Below are 21,009 nucleotides of genomic sequence, written 5' to 3'. Positions count from 1 at the left end.
GGTCTGTTTGTGTTGGATTTCTGTTTGCCCTCGGTTCAGGGCTGCAATCTTTTTCCCGTTCAGAAAATGGGAAACAGCAGCCTAAACGCAAACAACACTGGCAGTCTTTAAATATTAACTGCTGCAATTTAAAAGGCCATTCAAGTGTCAGATAGTCTGCTTTATTTCTAATGGTTATGTCACACCTATTTGTCAGCTTCAGAGTAATTATTTAAGAAAAGTTACATCTCTAAATGCTTTCTTTAAAGCAGTTCATGGAAGTCACACTGTTTATTCATCAAACACTGGCACAGGCTGACTCACTGCTGTGGACACCTGATGCATCAGAGCCATTATTGATTAACCTGTGCTTTTCCTTTCGGTCAATACGTTTGCTTCTGTCTACGGTCCCTGCAAAACCACTTTGAAAGCACATCAGATCTCAATGGGGGAAAAAATCATGCTGGATATCTTTACTGGTATGGACTGGGTAGTGTGTTTGGAACAAATGGATGCTATGTGGTTGAGTTTATGTTAGGCGAGCACATGGGTCACTCAGTGACCCCGAGACCATCACTGACCCACCACCAAACCAGTCATGCTGGATTATATTACAGGCAGCATAATGTTCTCCACAGCCTTTCTAAACCCTTTCCCGTGTGTCGCATGTCCTCCCAAGTACAGGTTGCCACAATTCCACATTGCCAGGCACAGGGCCCACTAGAGGATGTTGAGCCCTCAGGCCACCCTCACAAAGTTTCTGATTGTTTGGTCAGACATTCACACCAGTGGCCTGCCAGAGGTCATTTTGTAGCTCTCCTAGAGTAACTACCTGTCTCCCAGAATCTCCTCCATGCTCTTGAGACTGCACTGGGAGACACAGCAAACCTGGCAATGAAGCATATTGGTGTGTCATCCTGGAGGAGTTGGACTGCATGTGCAACATCAGTGACACTGACTCTATCCAAATGCAAATCTAGTGAAAAAATGCAGTCCGTAAACATGAGGAAGGGAAAAAATGTCACCGGCCTCCACCTGTTGTCTCATTGTTGCCCCTCTAGTGCACCTGTTGTTAATTTCATTAACACCAAAGCGGCTGAAACTGATTAACACCCAGTCTGCAACTTAAACGACCAGATTAATATCGCAGAGGTTTAAGACTCGATGGTAAACTCGGATTAAAACGTGTTCCTTTAATATTTTTTTAGCAGCGTATACTAGTTTAACCCGTGCTTTTCATTTAGGTCAGTACATTTGCTTCTGTCTTTAGTATCTGCAAAACCATTCTGAGGGAAAAAGCAGTGTAGGAGGAAAGAAAAGCTCTGCAAAAGGCATGTAGGAAAAGTTTACATTTATTTCCAAATACAAAAGAGTACAATGCAGAAAAGGATGCTTGTGGTCATTTAAAAATGGTGTCATCACAGAGTTTGTCCAGCGAAAAACTCCAACTTCATTGTGTCGTCGTCAATGTACACATAGACTGTATATAAAGGATGAATGCAGCCATCCTGCTGTCACCCATTGGTTTGCAAAGTCCAGTTTTTAAAGCTTTGAGATGATGAATTTCAAAGTGCTGTGAAGACTTCCTAACTTGAAGCGTACACTGATTTATTGCTCTTTTGAATTGTATTCAGTGAGACTCATAAGGTCATCAGTAAAGTCTTTGCTAAGGGAATCATATAGGGGGACTTCTATACAAGCTTAATTTGCCCCTTGTTGGTCGTTACAAAGGATTCAGATTAAAGACGTTAATATCATGATTTTCCCTTTTCAAATTTAACAAATATTCTTTATATTTTGCATGACTGGAAATCTCATTGTGATACACTGATATTAATGTACAAGGCACTTGTAATTCTTTGAAAATGCATTCAAATTTTCAAATAGGATGGAAATTAATACAATTTATAGTTATAGTTTACATTTTGCAGGCACAGTCCAACATCGGTTTCAGGTAATACAGTACTGTGAGAAGTATTCTTTCTGATTTAGATTAGAAACATCCATTTTGGCTGCTATGTAGAAAACTTTTAGTTAGATTTTTGCACATGCAGCAAAAGCTAGGCATCTATGTAGCTAATGAGAACACGTTCACGTAATGAAAACCATTCATAAACTGTTTTTATTGACAATGTCTTCATGTATTTTTCCTACATTTTTGTCTACTTTGTTTATATTTCACAAGGATAGTAAAAGACTGATAATAAAGATAAAAAAGTGACAATTTTCTATCAATGCAAACGTGTGAAAACTATAGACAACAGGTCAAACAAGTACAGAAACACAACTTTAATAGTTCTGCTGTGTAATTTTGTTGAAATTTCACAATTGCTTCTCAAAAAAATCCAGCAAACACTGACAATGTGCATTCATTTAGATACACTATAAGAATACATTTATTAAACTTAAGCTGTGAGGCAATTACAGTTAAAGGTGTAATGGACAGGTGGACCCCTCAGACATATCCTGTGATGTCATATCCTGCTGCAGTGGGCTTTCTAGCTCGTTGGGCTCCATGCGTACCCGACTCTGAACTGCCACTTGCACTACGAATTAGTGTCTGCCCCCTGCTGGGGGTATTGACACCCCCCACCTGCAGGGTGGGGTTGCGGTAGGTCTGTGAGGTTGTTCGTACACCTGTGCTCGATATGCCGCCTCCTACTGGGTACGGATATCCGCCTCCGTGGCGTCTCCCACGGCCGCCTTCCTGCTCTTCACAACATGACACACATAGCATCCCCCCACCCAGCATGGAAATGAGTGCAGAGGCCAGCCCAGTGTATAGGCACTCTCCGAGTTCATACTTCATGCTTTGAGGTACATTTGGAAGGTAAAAGGTCTTAACCACCTCGTGTGTGGTCCACGCCACGGGTACGAGAGCCAGAAAGCCTGCAAAGACAAATAACACCCCACCTGCACCGGCGACACGACTCTTAACCCCACCAGAGCTCTCCAAGCAAAGCGTGCACTGCATTCCCAGAGTTGCCATAGCAATTGCAAGGATAGACAACACTATGGAGATGACCATGAGGGCACGAGCAGCCTGCAGGTCCGAAGGCAAAGCCAGCATTGAGTTGTAGGTCTCACATTGGAAGGCCCCCGTGCTCTGATAGACGCACTCCATCCACAGGCCCCGCATGTTATCCACAGCTGTGACAATATTGGAACCAATGTGTGCAGAAATCTGCCAGTATGGAAGTACTGTGGCCACCAGGGTCCCCAGCATCCCCAGTAAGCCCAGGAAGAAGCCCATCAGCTCCAGAGCTGCTGATGCCATAGCCGTAACTGTGATCACCCAGAAGCAACCAGAAGAGACGAGCTCCTGCAAAACCCACAGAAATATTTTATTAAATACTATAAATAAACAAATACTAAATAATAATTTTGTCATAACTGCAAAAACCCCAAGGCAACCAGTTAAACTAAATTATATAAAATTCTCATTAATTAGCTGAAAAATATTGGTTAAAGAAATGTAATTACAATAGCTGTAATTTGGTCACATTACTATACAAAATATAGTAAATATTTTTGTTATATGTGCTTTTTTTAAATGGAGATTTATTGCCTAAAAACATCAGGTTGTAATATTAAAAAAACAGGCTTTAGTTTTGTTAGCTTGCTAAGTATGCTAATAGAGAAAAGTTGTAAAATACTAGATGATATAACATTCATGATGATTTTACAGAGTAAGATTCATATTTTAGATAATACTTTAAAACGTTATTGCTTTTTTTCTTTAATTTTAGAATTAGTTTTAGCTTTAGCATTGTCAGGTAGCAAGCTAACCAGTTATACTAGCTAATTAAAAGTAGCCTAAATCAAAGAGGGTTTTGTTTTTAGTTCTTCATTTCTCACATTTTGTTAATGTCATTTAGTTCAAGTGTTGTGTGCAGAGTAGCTTGGATTTTCAGTTACAGTTTATTGTAACTTGAATGTTTTAAGTTTAATGCTAACCTTGTAATCACAGGAGAGGAAGCTAAGCAGCATTCAGATGAACATCATTACATTTCATTTCTCATACACTCACCGGCCATGCACACTTATGTACACTTTGTTAGTTCTGGGTTTGATTCAAGGTGCTGGAAACAGTGCTTAGAGATTCTGATCCATGCTAACATTTTAACTTTGTGCTTTTTTACTTTCAGCTGATTGGTTGGCTGCACATCTATGATGCAAATCTTTGATGTGCACCATATCCCAAAAGGTGTTCTAGTGGATTGAGATCTGATGACTGTGGAGGTTCAAGAAGCCAGTTTGGGATCATTCAAGCTTTGTGACCTGGTGCGATATCAAGCTGGAAGCAGCCATTAGTAGACTGTGGTCACGAAGGCATGGACACAGTCAGCGATACTCAGGTAAACTGTGGTGTTTCTGCGCTGCTCTGTTGATACTAAGGGGTATAAAATACGGGGAACAGGGGCACATTTACTTCTATACAGTGCCCTGTCTTCTTTTAACAAGTCTGGACTTTCGGGAGAGGGATGTTGTCACTCTGAGGTATGAAAAGCCTTCACTGATACAGGTGTCATCTGAATGGCAACATGTATTGAACTTTGCATAGAACCAAGCTACCAACTCCAGAGGTAGTAAAGCACGTACCATTTTTCCTGTTTAGTCCAGAGGACATGGCATCCATGTTTTACAAAAAGAACCACAGAACAGATTTACAGTTTGCCTCTGTCCTCCTTTAATGAGCTCTGACTCAGAGAAATCATCGGCCATTCTGGATCATGTTCACATACAGATTTCTTATTCTGTCCTATTTGGTCCAGTTTGTGTTTAGTGAATGACTAAAGGTTCAGTTCAAGTATTATCTGTGTAATCTACCGCTGACACAGTGGCAGGTGACACTGGCTGTTTGAACAATATTCCCACCAGAGAAATCAAAGTAATTTTAGTTCATACAGTTCACACCACTAAAACCAATGCACAGTAACCCACCAAAAAGCAAATCAGCGTTCTTTAAGTGTAAAGAAATTCAAGTATTCATTGAAAATCTTTAAATTTACTGACAAACTTTGCTCTGTTCCCTTATTTGGACAGGGTCACCACAGTGGGTAGCTCCACATGTGAGATTTGACAGATGCCCTTCCCAAAGGCAACTATGTCCTGTAAAAAATAATGTGAAACGGATACTTAAATCCTTAATTGGCATCTAAGCCACATTTATAATAGCTAAATTCTTCATTCACTGTCAAAGTCAATTTTTGTGAGGTGTTACATTGATTCAGTTTTGCAGTCCACACATCCTTCCTCCTGAATAAACAGTGACAACACACACAGCTCACTTCCATGCATTTACCTGAGAGTGCTGCAGGTTATAGAACAGCCAGGCGCTGAACTAGTCGAAGATTTTTTCCTTTGCTGCAGGGTGTGAAGTTGCAGCTGGAGCGGAGGATGAGGAGGTAGAGGATGAAGACAGAGCAGAGCCTGCAGCCTGCACAGATTAGATTCACCACTGGTATTTCTGTTGAACCTGCTCCTGCTTCTCCAGTAGAGAAAATGTTGCCTTTTTCTTGCTGTATCAGACTCTGACTGCTTCCTCAGACCTTGACATAGTCACAGCTGCTGTACTTTTAAAATGCCACTTACTCTGCTGCTGCTTAGATTAGACCGAGGGAGCCAAGAAGGGGAAAAAAACACTTCTTTCAGAAATGAGAGAAGAAGAAATACAGTCCTCTGGACTGCCTGTTGCAGGGTATCCACTTTAAAACAACAACAGAGAAGGATAAGAAACGCCAGTGTTCCTGAACATTGTGTCTCTATCACCGTCTCATCTGTGTCGCGTGTTTGCGTATCTCTGTCCCTCATCCAGACCTTCACCTACTGTCATGTATACACACTGACATCTGTGTGACACACATATCCCGGTTGGTCAGACAGCTTAATCATTCTCTCATCTGTCATTTCTCCAAAACAGACCTTTGGTATGTTGGCGGCAACAGGCTGACCCAAAAACTAAAGGTACTGTGGACCCCTGTGTGTGTGAGAGAGAAACAGTTTCAGGAGTTTCATTAGCTTTTTGTAAGTGAAATTAACGAAACGTGTAATCATCAAGAAAAGCGCCTAAATCAGTCATCCTTTTATGGAACTGGAAAAAACATCCAGCTCACTCTGCAGAAATTTCAAGAAAAAAATGCTTGTGAGCACTTCTTTGCATTTTTAATTAAAATGAGCAATGAAATAAAACACCCTCAGGTGATAAACGTTACAAAAGGACGATGGAAAAAAAGCATATTTTTTATTAATTTTATTTAATTTCATATTTTGCAAGTGTGGGGTTCCCAGCAGAAATCGTTTTAGTTTCATATTAATCTGCTCAATTTACTCAGGGTTGTTTTTTTTATGCAGAGACATGTTTTGACCTCTTATATTACAGCTACAGGGCAAATGTCCTTCTCAGGAATTCTAATTTCGACTTCGTTTGCCTAAGTTGGGTTCTCTTTCTACTTTTAACACTTGTTGTTTATGTTTTAGAAATATCATGAAGACTTTCCTCATATTTTTTTGACTGAAAATTTTTTTTTTTACAAAAATGAGACACAAATGATCAGTTTCAAAATTATCTAATGTTTATATATTTAGTCCAGAGGCTTAAAACAATCATAATATGAAAACCTGATCAAGAAAAAAAAACTACTTCCAGTAAGAGGTAAATCAATGATTATATATCCAGTGTGCTACCCAGTGTTACATGCCAACATGTTATAACTGAGCAATAAACAAAGAAGTAATGCTGGTTGCATACAGTCACAAACCTTTTGGCGTTTTATGTTCAGGCAAGGTAGCCAAAAAGTCAACCAACCAGCTTGTCTCATTAAAGCAACTTATTTCTTTACATTTAAAATAGTTTTGCCCAATTTTATATTAGATATTAGCTGAATTTAGTGGTGCTAATGTTTTGAAATATTGTTGTAATTTATGTGATTTTATTATATAATATGATTATATGTTGCCTAAAGCAACAAGAATGTGTTATACCTAGTTAGCTAGCTATAGCTATGATTAGGGGATATGCTAAGCTAGGCTAAGCTAAGCTAAACTAAGCTAAGTTAAGCTAAACTAAGCTAAGATAGCCAAGAGCATATAAGAAATAACTCAACAAGGTCAAATGTACACAAAAGAAAAGAATAAAGATAAAATAGATACAAAAAATTTGAAAAATCTAATATAGGAACTCAACAAGTTGAAATAAAAAAATATTATAAAATGCTATGTTACAAAAAATGCTATGTAAAGTAGTAAGTTTTACACAGAGAAAAAATGATTTATAAATAGAGTAAATTTAATGTAAAACAATTTTGCTAACTAAAGGTAATTTTGTAAATAAATAAATATGTTTTTAGAGGCAACTAATGACTTCCTCCAAGCTGTCATTTTATCTTTAGCTGCCTTTATATTAAATAGGAGGTGTATATATAACACAAAATTTGTAAAGCATGAACATCAGACACAAAACCAGCAAATTTCCCAAATGAATTAATTCTGCAGTTCTGTTTTAAAGTTCAGGCGTTATCATCTTATACTTTATTTATGTTTAAATGCAAATTTTAATGAATCAGAAAACATTTTCATGGCATCTCCCACCATCCACACTCAAACCTGCCATACAGTGGCGTAATTTCCAGGGGGGTCAGGGGGGTTATGATCCCCCCAATAATCAGACACAACCAATATAACACCCCCCCCCCCCCCAATAAAATTATGAATTATCTTGCATAAATAGGCTGTTGATTTTCTTTGCTCATTTCAGGTATTACCAGCAAAATAGTTGCATGTATAATCATCTGGGAATTTACCCAGATATATTTATTTATTTAGACAGAGATCTCGATCCCCCCAATGTTCAGCACAAAGTTACGCTGATGCTGCCATAATATATTACTTCTGGGTGAGGCTGACACCAGACTTGGCCGGCTTCTGCCTATCATCATTTATCAAATGTTTTCAGGCTTGCCAGTCTGAAGGCTGTTGATGCACAGAGGCAGAAAATTACAAAAGCAAATGATACCTACCATGGTTACCATGGAGGTGGATCTACTGCTGATAGACGAGAGGGATGGTCCTTCCTTGTTGGTCAGTGCCGTGTAAGCTGTTGACACGCACCATAAGAGTGTGCATGAGCAGTCATTACAGTCAGCTGGTTTGTCGAAGTTGAGCCCTCAGTTTCTAATCCTTCCAGTCGGCCCTCACATGGCAGCGGCATCATAATGAGATTAGAGCATAATCCAGTCACTTCCCCTCCAAAGCAGGCTGAGGGGGCAACGTCCACACACTCAGAAACACTGAGCCATTATTACAAAGCACAGAAAGGCATTATCTGGGCACACTGCATATTAATGTGGCAGCTCAGGTCAGCCTGTGACCCTTTGTTATACTCTTGTGACTCTGACTGGTGCATACTTTCTGTGAATTAATGAAAAGAGCCAAAGAATATGAAACTGTTCCTATCACAACTTTATAAATCACTCCATAACAGTATGCAAATGTATGCACAATATGATAGGCCCTCTTTTATTTATTCTGTCTTTAAGAAATAAAATATTCTGCCACTACTGTGCATTTCTGCTCACTTTTATCTACCTGCTACACTCGACAGCACCTACTTAATGAAAAACACTTCTGACTGTCTGGATGATTTAAAATCCTGAATGGATTTCCTTCAACTAAATCATAGCACAGCTGAGGTAACTGTATTTAGTCCCCCTCTACCTCTCTCGATATCTTAAAAGAATGCACTTGGTTAGTGTATTTCTTTCAGCTTAATAACATTTTTAATAAATGTTCTTACTCCTCGTCTATTTGCTGTCATGCTGATGCCTTTTCTATGTTTGGCGGATATCATGATTTGCATTTTTTCATAGTCCTTTGCGGCCTATTCTATTAATATTATTATGTAGATGGCTTGTATACCTCACTGTGCTATATAAATATAATGAACTGACACCACTAATCTGGGAAATGCTTAAGCTTTGACTCGACTATATGAGCAATAGTATGCGGACAGCTACACATCATACCCATAAGTAGCTGCTGAACACGTCATTTGAACTCTCAGTGTTAATCTTCTGTTATAATAACCTAAACAACTCTGGGAAGGTATTTTAGAGCCTGGCTATGGGGATTTGCTCCCATTCTCCTCAGGCACATTAGTGAACCTATTGATGCTGTAATAAGGCTCACAGTTTATCCAAGAAATGTCAGATGGGGTTGAGTGAGTCAGGTCTCAGTGGTTTGAAGTGCTGAAGAACAAATCAAGTCTCGCATCTCAGCAGCACAAGTTTCAGCAGTAAAATTAAGGAAGCCCTTTAGAGCATTATCTCAGTATCTTTGACTCACAGGTTGTTGAAGGGCTTCCCATGATGCAATGAACAATTTCTCTCTTATCTTTCCCCTCAGCCCCCAAACCTGTGGCAGCAGATCGCTAACCCTGTCTGAGTTTGCTTCTGCTGGAGGTTTCTTCCTGTTTGAAGTGAGTTCTTCCTTCCCACAGTCGCCAAGTGCTTGCTCACAGTGTTATGGAGTCTTTTCCTCGTATTGAAAAGCAGTTGCTGACGCCGCTGTTGTTGTGAGCTGGTGCTGTGAGCTGGTGCTGTGTAAATAAACAGCCTATAAAAACATCTGAGAAGAAATTCATCTGAATGAATTTAATTGTTTTTAAAAGGTTTTGTCTTTGCGTGCGGTTTCGTCTCTTATACTGTCTCTGCCTACGATCATATTTCCATCCATCGATCCATCCATGTAAGCCAAGTCAAGTACCTGATAGTGTGTAAGTTCAGATTTAGGTTAAAAATCTTTGAAAGATGCTCAGTTCAGTTGCCTAACATAGGCTGCTATGCCACATGTAGCTTCAGATACATTTTGAAATACACTTTTGACCCTTTTTTCTAATTGCTTACACCAAGTGCACTCTGTGAGATTTTACGTAATTATAACAACAAACAGCATCTCTCTTAATGTTCATTTGGTGTGTATATTGATAAAAGGTCCACATACTAGTATACAAACTTCCTGTTAACCCCAGAAGAGGGCGCCAAACCTTAGGTTAAACTTGCCATGCTTAATATACTAACTTAACCAAAGAGAGCCAAATGGCTGGTCTCTGGGAGTTGTAAGATCAAATAAAAAAAATCAAAATATATTTATAAGCACATTTAAAAACAACACGGGTTGTGCTGTACATAGTAGAGATCAAATAGTAAACATACATAGTAATTACTATAAAAGACTAGTCATAATTGAAAGCTAGAGAGTACAAATGAAGGGCCTTTTTTCAGGAAGAAAAGCAGAAAATTCCATCAAAGTTATTTTGAAAAGATATTTTCAAAGCAATACATTTCCTCTTCCTGTATATGAAGGCAGCTGAATTTTAACATTTTAATTGATTAAAACACTTAAGAGGGAATTTCTGAAGCGGAAAACTCTGTTGATGTTGTCTGTGGAAGATGTTACAACTATGACATTGATGAGTAGATGGTGATAACCAACCAATCAGATTCTCAGTTTTAGTTTAGTTTTTAAACGTTTCACCAAGTTGAAAGTGATTATTGCAAAGCACTGCAAGCAGCAGTTGTTGTAATTTGTGTGGGAAGAAAATCATGGTGGCCAGTATCTGCTGGTTGCATCTGCCAATGTTTGCTTTATTTCGTGGGATTTCATGTCCCAGTGCTGCTGATGTCGGTTGTTCTAACTGTGGACTCAGTAATATTGCTATGACATGCACCTTTTTTTGGCATCAGTGAAATGTGTGATACTGGCATTGATGAGAAAGTTAACCCTCACCTCAAAGGCTGATCATTGTCTAGTGATTCTGGGAGTTATCTGACACGTCTCATGTCCAGCAGGTGAGTAATAAGTGCATAGGTGCACAACACAACAACAAGTGAAAACAGGAGAAGACAAAACAGGAAACAAAATTGACACAGGACAAAAAAGAAATAACCTTTCAAAGTAAAACAGGAACTAACCAAGGAAACAAAAGGAACCCAGGCTTAAACAGAGGGAGGGTACCTAGAAAACAGAAAGTAAAAGTTAAACCTTAAATCAAAAGAATAGACTCAGAATAACCACAAGTACAAGTAGGATGTAGAATAGGATGAATCTACAGACAAAACAAAATAAACACAGAAATATAAACTTTACAAACAGGACAAATAACTGAACCTAAACAGAAAATGTTGGTATATTAACTCTGAATTCAAAGTATTAAACAAGTGTCAAAACCAGCAATGTGAAATAACTTTTAAAAATTAACCTAATTAATAATTGCCCACTTTTAATGCAATACCCTACCAGTGGTTGCCAAAGTGTGGTCTCCCACAGGTGGAGTACTGAATTCAAGTCACAAAATTTGAGTTTTTAAGGAACACGTTTATTTATTTATTTATGAGGCCCAAACAGTTTCCTTATTCTGAAACATTAATTCACAATGACAGTAATTGAGCACCACCTCAGGCTAAAGTACCTCCTCTGTTCCATATATTTTAACGGGAAGGTAGTTTAAGGGTTTACACAGCAGTGGAGTCTCCTGTGTAAACATCCATCTCTACCGGTTTCCAGTTCACCTATCCCCACTAACTGTATGTCTTTGGACTCTAGGAGGAAGCAGGAGTACCCGGAGTGAACCCACGCAAACACAGGGAGAAGATGCAAACTCCACACAGAAAGACCCCGCCTGATGGTGGAATTGAACTCAGGACCGTCTTGCTGTGAGGCAGCAGTGCTAACACCATGCTACTGTGTAAACAATTGGAAGAAAAACAACAGTGCACAGTATCACTAATTTCTCACTGAGCTTCCAGGATCTCCTGTAGAGCAAAAGGTTTGTTGTGGTGCCCTCAAGTGGTCACTAGAAGAAAATGCAGCAAACAGGTAGACTTTCATTCAAATATATAGCTAGAGGCCTATTTCAGCTGCTACAGGACAAGAGGCAACCCTGTTTGTAATTGATTAACAGCGTTACAGGACCAACACAGAAAGAAAAACAACTACTAACACCTATGGGTAATTTAGAATCACTGATTAACTAAACCCCACCAGCTGCATGTCTTTGCACCATGGGAGGAAGCCAGAGTACCCACGGTTAATCTACACAGATATGCACAGAAATGCCAGATGGTGGATTCAAACCCAAGACCATCTTGCTGTGACCATCTTGTTGCGCTGACCACCAAGTAAATATTAAGCAACCCTCTTTCATTAAGCAAACCAATATATCCTAAACAATTATGAATACAGGGTACAGAAAGCCACTCAGTTAAAACAGTTAAACATAAATGGTTCATGATCATAAATTTAAATTGACCAGCAATTGTAATTGTGCTGTAAAACACTTTTTTTGTTTATGTTTTGTGTCCTGTTGGGCTGTTTTTTCAACACTTTTAAAAGCAATCTTATAAAGCTAACAGGAGTGGCACCTGGTGTGGTCTTCTGCTGCTGTAGCCCATCTGATGTGCTGCATACTTTGATTGTAACAACTGATTATTTAAGTTACTATCAGCTGTAAGTCTGGTTATTGGCTGATTAGATATTTGGTTAAACGGTTGTAAAGTTTTGACTTAAATTCTTTTGTAAAACTTCCTTTTCATGGCTAACAGGCATGTGGGACTCTTTTTTTATTTACAGTGAAAGAATACATTTATACAAAGACACAAGGCAAAAGGGGAATACTGCTCTAGGGGGTCCAGGGATGTAGGGAATCCACACATCCAGTATTTAAAGGTAATTCTCCCTCAACTCACGGTCAGGCTTACCACACCAGGGAAGATAATCCAGTGATCTGTGCAGAGGAACCACACAGTCACAATCCAGAAACACCAGGGGCACAGCAAAGCACACAGAGACGCAAAAAACAGGATTTTAACTAACTAAGCAGTTCAGCGATCCAACAAAAAAATAGTTTATTTAAAAGTTTTCTAGATGGAATCTAAACGCATCAGGAAGTTTTCAAAAGTCCGTTCTGATAGCACCATTTATGTGTTTTTAACCTCATTAATTTTTCCAGATATTTGATTTCTTCTACAGCTTTTACACTGGTGGTGCAGATGTAAATGTTTGAGTGAGTGTCATTACAAGAGTAAAGTTTTTATCATCAAAATAGCTTAACTAAAAGCACTCATTATGTAGAATAGCTCTTTTTAAACTGTATTGTGTTACTGGGTTATAATTAGGGTCATTAATGTGTAAATCAATTTATTTTTGCACTAGATAAACCAGTAAAGATTTCAGTTGCTTATATGGTAAATGGCCTATATTTGTATAGCGCTTTACTAGTCCCTGAGGACCCCAAAGCGCTTTACACATTCAGTCATTCACCCATTCACACACACATTCACACACTGGTGATGGCAAGCTACATTGTAGCCACAGCTGCCCTGGGGCGCACTGACAGAGGCGCCCCAGGGCGCCCCCTATATGCCGAGGGGGAGCTTTAGCAGTAATAATGCAATACAAATAAAAGGAAAAAGAAAAAACAATTTTCAAACAATAGAAACTAAACTGAAAAAAGGTAAACCCAGTCTCAAAAGGGACACGAAATGTAAAAAAAATAAAATAAAAATAAATATGAATGGATAAAAAAAAAGATAAATAAAAAAATAACCAAAAGTCAGAGCCTCTTATCTTTTTGTGAATCTACACCTCAGTTTATTTATGAAAAAGGGACTACATAATACCTGAGCGGATTAGAGCAGTGTGCAATCCAACTTTAGAGGTCTCTTTGGCGGACAGCTGTCAAACGAGGCAGTCCAAAAACAAGCTGACCAATCACAGCCTATTGGGAAAAGTCATTTCACTCCTCAGACCAATCAGGGCGTTCTAAATCCAACCGGAAAACCACGCGCGATCCATATAAAGATTTTTTTTTGTCTCCGCCCACAATTTCCAAAAATAATAAATTAATAAAAGTGTGTCCTAAGGTTATCCTGACCCTATTATTCTTCCATACACTTTATGTGTTTCAAACGTCTCACGTATACATGCGTGGGCTGTTTATACACCAAGCCGGCCGGTGTTTGGGCTCAGTGACTCAAAACTTACATTAGAGTTTCTACTATTTATGTTTATCAGTGTTGTTTGATTTATTTCAGTGCGCTTTGTGTGAGTTTGGGTATGGATTTGTTGCGATATAAATCGCTTTGCGGTTCGGCATACTACAAAATGTTTATTTTATAGTTTAATTTGTGTAGAAAATTGATTTTTACCAAAATGCTAGGCGATGGATTCACCTTGTGAAAGTCGCTTGAACGCATGAAGCAGCTTCAGAAATTAGTATTTTTAGCGCGAAAAAATGTTGTTTTCTGTGTATTATTCATGCCGAATCAAAGAAGTTGCACCAACGACAGGAAACAACTCTGACTCATGCTTTGTGAGTCACCTTTTCAGACTGATAAGGACCGGCCAGCTTAAATCTTCATTATTGTAAGCGGAGTACGTCACGGGGCTGAGCCAGACTGTGGTCTACACTCATCTTTCCCCCAGGAGGCTCTCCTTCCCAGCCCCTTTGTTCAGTCTAGCCGGTGGGTTGAGTCAGTCAGAAGAAGGCTGTGCTAACCCAACAAATCCAAATCACTGTGGGAACACCGACAAGAGAAAGAAGAGGCCGAAAAATACATCCACCGGATGACGTTTTTAGTTAGAGGCACAGCAGAAAGAAAACGGAAAAAGTTGGTTTTGAGTGTTGCTGATGCTGCGTTTAATGCCGGGAACCGTCTGGCCCTGCGTGGAAGCGTTTGGCTCATTTAAGTCCGTTATCGTCGCTCCAGTATAGCCGCCTGAGCTAACACGCTGTTAGAGATGAACCGGCAGGCTACATGCTAACCCATCACCGGTATATTGCTGACAGTGTGCAGTTGTTGCCACCATCCATCCAGTGATCCACGCTGACTCTCCCTTTCAGTTTCTGCTCAGCATCCATATTTGCATCCCAGGGAGTGGCAGCCACTAATCCCCTCTTTTTCCACCCGTGGCTAGGAAATCAAAGTTGGACACCCCCTGAATTTTCTCACAGGATGGTGAGTATTTTCCTGCATTTTTACGCGCTTTTGTGCCATTTTGTGCTTTTATTTCCTCCCTGGGAGGGTACTCGGGGTGTGAAGTGAAGGACAGTCTAGACCACGTTGCCGCAGTAGCTACAACAATGGATCAAACCGGCGTTGTGTTAGATTTTGTTGAGGTGCGCATTATCAGCACATTGCTGCTCTCCTGTTTGCACTGAAATCAAGGTGTGGATTGGGAAATGAATCTGTGCTTTAATGTGGAAGAGCTGAGGAAAAATTACAGACAGAGGCCTTTATTTGTGTCTCCACTCAGATCAAAACCATCATCCCCGGCTGGTTTGCTCTGACTGATTGATCCAAAAATTAATATCCTCTCCATTTTTTTTTATTATCTGGATGAGTGTAAATAAAATGGAGAATGATTAGGCAACGCTGGAATGTGTTCCCCGTCCCTCCTAATGCCCAGTGTCTAGTTTAAAAGCCTCAGCCAGATGTGTGTTGTTTATTGTAGGCTATAACGGCATTATATCTTCTTAATGGGCTCTGGGCCATGATTTGTAGGCCATGTTCTACTTGGGCAAAGGCCTGCATTGGTTTTCACTCTTGTTATGACTCTGCTGAAACTGCTAAGTTGATCATGGATGATTGTATGAAGCAGTGGGGCGTAGATGACAGTAATTTACCGTGACACATGTAAATGTGTGTGGATTGCTATGCAGGTGCCAAATAGTTCAACAGATCGACAAAAACACGATGCTTGTGGAAGTTCTCTCAGTGCTGCTTCAGTGTTTGGCTCATGATTAATCATGTTTTGCTCAGTGGCACCCCAGCAGTAGTGTAGCATGAGTAATAACAGTGGGACACATGCATTTCAGTCTCTACTTCAGTGTTTTTTCTGCTGTTGTTAATCAAAGAAGAATCCCACATTGCCAGTGCCAAATTGGAAAAATAAAGCATTGTGCTCTGGATAGAGTTGGAGAAGCAGGCCTACCCTTCTTAAAATGCACAAAAATACATGTGCAAGCTCACCAGGTGAACAAACTCTTAAAAAGTTGCTCTAAACATATTTTAAATAAGCTTTTTTTTAATTGGAAGTTAAACTTCTAACATCTTTACTATTGCAGTTCAGGTTTCTTTGAGTGCAATGCCTCTCTCTTATGACATAATAAGGCTGACACAATACCAGATTTTATTTACGTAATTTTGTATCAATATCTTTGTCATATCTCCAAAAATGAACTCAAATGATTATTAAACTTAATATTTGTCTTTTTATTTGGCCAATGAATTGCACCCATAAAATATGCATAAGGAGGTGGAGAAAGTCTAAGTAATTATAAAGGCATGCAAAAAGAATGACGACACGGTACTCATAAGCTTTGGAAACACTATATGGACAAAGGTATTGGGCCACACCTCTTCATCTTTGAATTCAGGTGTTTTCAGTCACAGCTGTGTAAAATAAAGTACCTTTTCACCATTTGTGGAAAAAATGGGTCAATCCAGAGAGGTATGATGTGTCAGTGGTCCGTTCCAGCTGTCTGTACAGTGTGCAGTTCCTTACCATCATTTGTACTCAGAGATGCAATTAAGATCTTATTCTAAAAATTTCTGACCTAAATACTTAAGGAATGGTTCGTTGCACTCTGAGTGAAGTGAATAATTTCATTAGAGAGTAACGTCATGTGTCGCAGTCGTATTTTTTTGAATTGACATAAATAATCCACATTTACAGATGTACACTTTTGAAGTGATAAAGCAGTTTTATGATTTATAGCAAATTATTTTGTGGACCTTTTGATTATGGACTTCTGGGGTCACAGAATTCACACACTGAGAAACACCGATATAAAGGAAAATGTCCTGATAAACAAAAACACCCACAAGGCCTAAAATCTGCCATCAGCTGCCATCAGTGTGTCAACCTGAGAGCTGCTGTCTCCGGGCGTGTATTAATAAACGCTATCCATTTATTATTTATAACTACTACCAGTTCTTCAGATTCTTAAAAGTCATCAACTCCCAGTGTGACTCCTGAGGAGGAAGGAAGACCACATATATAGATGAAAGCTGCATAAAAGAAAATCACATTTAGGCACTAAAGCTTTTGGTAAGTTGGAGAAGCTGTTAGGTTAGATTTTCACCCTGTGTGAGCTGGGATTGGCTCCAGCCTCCCCGGGCTGTAAGTTGGATGAGCAGTTAAGAGAAATGATAGATGGATTGTTAGGTTATGGCTTTGTGTGGGCACAAGTAGTCCAAACCCAGAAGTGATCTTTGCTTTTCAGATTGTTCGATTTTCAGTGGATTGTAGGGACACAAAAAAAAGAACAAGATGCAAAAAAGGAAATTTCTGATCTCTTTCAATCCCTGTGTTTCTGCACTGAGCCAGTGTTTTGCATGCAAAATGTTAGGACGACCTTACAGTGTGTTGGAGAGCAGTTCAACAATAACACCCACTATGACCTCAGAAATAAAGGTCAAGTAGAATTATGACCGCTTGGCCAAAAACAACAAAAATCAGTGTGCGCAAAACTTAATTGTTGGTATAAAGCAGCTTCTCTGTGCTGTGTGAGGGCATTAAATTGCAGAGGTGTTCCTGATAAACTTGTTGTCAAACCAGTTTCCATTTGTTCTGCTTCAACAATCTGGTCCATTCACTCAGGGTTGGACATCTGATGTCACACTGTGTTTGTTTAGCTGTCGTGCTGTCAGCCGTTCTTGTATTTATCCCATATATTTGTCATCCCCACAGCTAAAACATGGAGAGTGACAGCCACCACTCCCACATCTAGTGCCTGATCCAAAAGCCTTCATCGCCCAGGAAGGAGGAACTCTCAGGTCTCCCTGCTAACGTAGAATGAACATGCTCAAGTCCAGTGGACTGAAAATCCCTGGGCGCGGGGCCAAGCATTCCAGCCCAGTGGGAAGGACCTCAGCGGGTGGAACGTCCAGCCCCGTTGCCCCTAAAGACAGTAAGTCACTTCCTTCTCCTGACCCCGTGGAAAATAAAAGGAGCGTCTTTTCCCCCAGTTATTTCTTTTCATCGCCGGAAGTGGCTCAGACCATTTATTTGTGTTGCTGACTCAGAAACGCACAGCTGCATTAGATTACATCCTCATGGTTCTTTATGATAGAAAAAAACATGGAAGGAGGATTGGTTTGTGTCTCCCACTTCTTTAAAACATCTTCCAAAGTGTTCCAGGGCAAACCTTGTGTTGCCTTCAGCAGTTTGGAAAGTGATTTGTTTTTATCTATCAATGAATGTTTAATTTAGGCCTAGGTGATCATGGGGGGAAAAAGCAGGCTCACAGGTGTCAGGTGACCTGCATGGCAGCCACGTAGAGACCAAAGGAGAGCCGACAGCTCGCCAGCCAACACCTCAGTCGCACACTGTCAAAAACACACGGGGTGAGAAACCCTCAGTAATCCAGAGAGAAAGTAATCAGCTGTCCTTATTGATCCTTCCACAGATCCACCTGTCAAAACCTTTTGCAACTTTTACCTCTGCTGGGCATCTTGCTGACCAAAGGCCTCCCCATCAGCTTGGCTCAAACTGAAGTAAACGTCGGTAAACTTGAGCTTTTAGGGAGGGCCAAAAACACTGCAGTGTAAAGTAAAGAGGTTATATTGATCTGTAACACAAAAAAACCACAGGTTGTAGCAAAAATAATGACAAAAAGTAACCATGTTATCCCAAAGACCTCGTTTTTATAAGATAGCCAAGATACCCATGGATTGATCTGTTCTCAAAACCATATTTAGTCTGGCTAAAAGATTTGAATTGCACTCTTCTGCTGTGAGTTCTGTAACGCTTCATTTCGTTATTACTCACATATTCATTTCTTTCTTTTGTATAGTAACACATGTATTAAAGATTAGCTAGTAAGTGTTAGTGTTTTTCAGCTTAATGTTTTGATTTTACCTCCCACAGGTTTACAGCTGGTTGAGTCACTTTTATTAACCTGTCTCCAGGCGGCTATCTCCAGTGCTGAGCAGAACTATTTAGCCAAAAAAGTGGAGTATTTGGAGGCTACATAGTCAGATTTCCAATCAGGAGATGGTTGAGACCAAAAATGGAGCAAAAAATGGTGTAAATATTGGATTTGCACCAAAAAACGTAACCAAAAATCAATGATAGTATATTACTCAGTCTGCAGGATGTTTACATTATCATGTTTCTTCAATGCTTAACATGGTAACATGTCAGTGTTGTGTATTTACGGCTGGCTGAGTTGGCAACAAACAGCCAAAAAGAAAGGCGCTAACACAAAAGGATAACTTTAAAAGCACACTTTTTCTTTAAAACACTGAGGTCTTACTTTAAATGTAAAAGAGAAGGAACCAAAACACAGCAGCTCTTAAGAGCATGATGCTCCACATGCAGGCAATATTAGGATGCAATAATGCAGCTTTATAATACTGAAGATATATAGCTGTTAGCTGCACTAACAGCCATTGTTTATGTATCAAATGTATGATAATTGTCATTCTTGTTTACAATAAAGTTCAGTTCCTGTCCAAAAAAAGTATGAAAAATGTGGTTGTGAGCCACACTGTTACATTAGTTGACGTTTTTCTACTTAAATATGACTCGTTTTCTATAGTTTACATCAACTGCATATCTGCAATGACCACACAGTTGACGATTCATCTCCTGACGAAAAAAAAGGACTACTAACCTGTACGAACACTCAGAATTACAGCCCTTGTTTGCTCAAAGTAATCACAGCTGTTTGCGCTCTAAAATGCAAACCACACTGTTTATCTGCCCACCTTCAGCTCACACGACTGTCACGTCTCACCAGCTTTGCACGCAGGTTTGTTCAGTTTCTGCACACAGCTCCACACCCAGCGGTGAACAGGGCAAAAGAATTCGCCGACCCGATGGTGGGGAGGCCTTTTATGATCAGTGTGTCACAGTTCATGCTGAAAGGAGGAAAAGTTGGTCCGACACTTTTAACGTTACGTGATAACCATTAGTTATAGTTATAGTCATTATTAGTAGCTTATTACCAAATAATGAGTTAATAAGAATAAGTTAATGAGTGTTCATTCATCTGTTATGTCACTGTTAATTTTCCTAAGCTTCCTTTTGTTTCTTTAGGCAATAAGTGCATATTAAACTGCTATTAAATACATGTCCTTAACAGAGTATCAAAGTAAGCTTTAGTAAAGGCATAACAATGATATAATAGTAAGTTAAACATTGACATCGTCTTATTAAATTCATTGTATCATGTTAACAAGCATGAGGACTTGTGTGTGTGTTACAGGGACATTACTGTAAATCATCACTGTGGGGTTTTATACAAGTCATTTTCTTGGTTTTACTCCAAGTTGCTATTTTATACCATACTCTGTGCCTCCCAGCATATCACAATAATCACTAAACATTAAGAGCTCTAAGATTCCTGTGACAGCTGAATATATCCGGCTCTAATGAAACTGAAGCGTTACGAATGCCAATCCAGAGCTGTTGATGCCTGTAAGTCTGTGAGAAATCTAAACAACAGAAGCATTTCGGGAGAAAATAAACAAGTCTTTCATTTATCTGCTCGACTTTATGTTTAACCCGGGGCGGTTCTTTTTTGTTCATCTCCGTGTCGGAGCTACGGCGGCTCAGATTTTTGCCTATAATTATCCCGAACGTGTTCATTAGCAGCTCAGAAAGCGATCTCTTAGCGTTGCGCGCAGGACTGAAGCCTGTTGCCCAGGGCTCGTCAGCTGTTACCGTAGGTTGCTGCGACTTCGAAATTCCTGCCTGCGGTTTTAAACTGTTTGGTTCTGCCATATGCGAAGTCATTAGCTTGCTCACATCCTGTTTATGCACAAAATACACAAGCGTGATGGATGTGGCAGTGATTTATTTTCCCACTGCTGTACTTGAACCATGTAAACTTTAGTGTGTGAATGCTGCACTGACAGCTAACACATTTCTAACAGTCTGACTTCTGATACTAGTGCTAATTGGATTTTGGTGATCTGTAATAAATGTAATTAGATTAATGAGAAAGTAATTCATTTGTGGTGA

General features: G+C 39.6%; 2 protein-coding genes across 2 annotated transcripts in view; one reads left to right on the top strand and one right to left on the bottom strand.

The window, feature by feature from the left end:
• Positions 1-1,362: 1,362 nt before the first annotated feature.
• Positions 1,363-5,818, bottom strand: cldn2 (claudin 2). Its single transcript, XM_085364093.1, has 2 exons — positions 5,285-5,818; positions 1,363-3,301 (listed from the first exon to the last, which is right to left on the bottom strand). Exon 2 carries the CDS (start codon positions 3,254-3,256, stop codon positions 2,435-2,437), a length of 822 nt encoding a protein of 273 aa, XP_085220219.1. The 5' UTR covers positions 3,257-3,301; positions 5,285-5,818; the 3' UTR covers positions 1,363-2,434.
• Positions 5,819-17,835: 12,017 nt separating this feature from the next.
• The window catches only part of clip2 (CAP-GLY domain containing linker protein 2), a 60,091-nt gene continuing 56,917 nt past the window's right edge, over positions 17,836-21,009 (top strand). The window contains exon 1 of the mRNA XM_085363466.1: positions 17,836-17,950. Coding sequence (XP_085219592.1) covers positions 17,836-17,950 — 115 coding nt within the window. The remainder of the gene's footprint in view (positions 17,951-21,009) is intronic.

The sequence above is a fragment of the Diplotaxodon limnothrissa genome, linkage group LG10 (genome assembly GCF_057381915.1).
Source record: "Diplotaxodon limnothrissa isolate DT_005_m linkage group LG10, D_limnothrissa_male_GT1.1, whole genome shotgun sequence".
Lineage (NCBI taxonomy): Eukaryota > Metazoa > Chordata > Actinopteri > Cichliformes > Cichlidae > Diplotaxodon > Diplotaxodon limnothrissa.
Note: the sequence above shows the minus strand (reverse complement) of the source record. Positions and strands in the feature narration are given on the sequence as shown.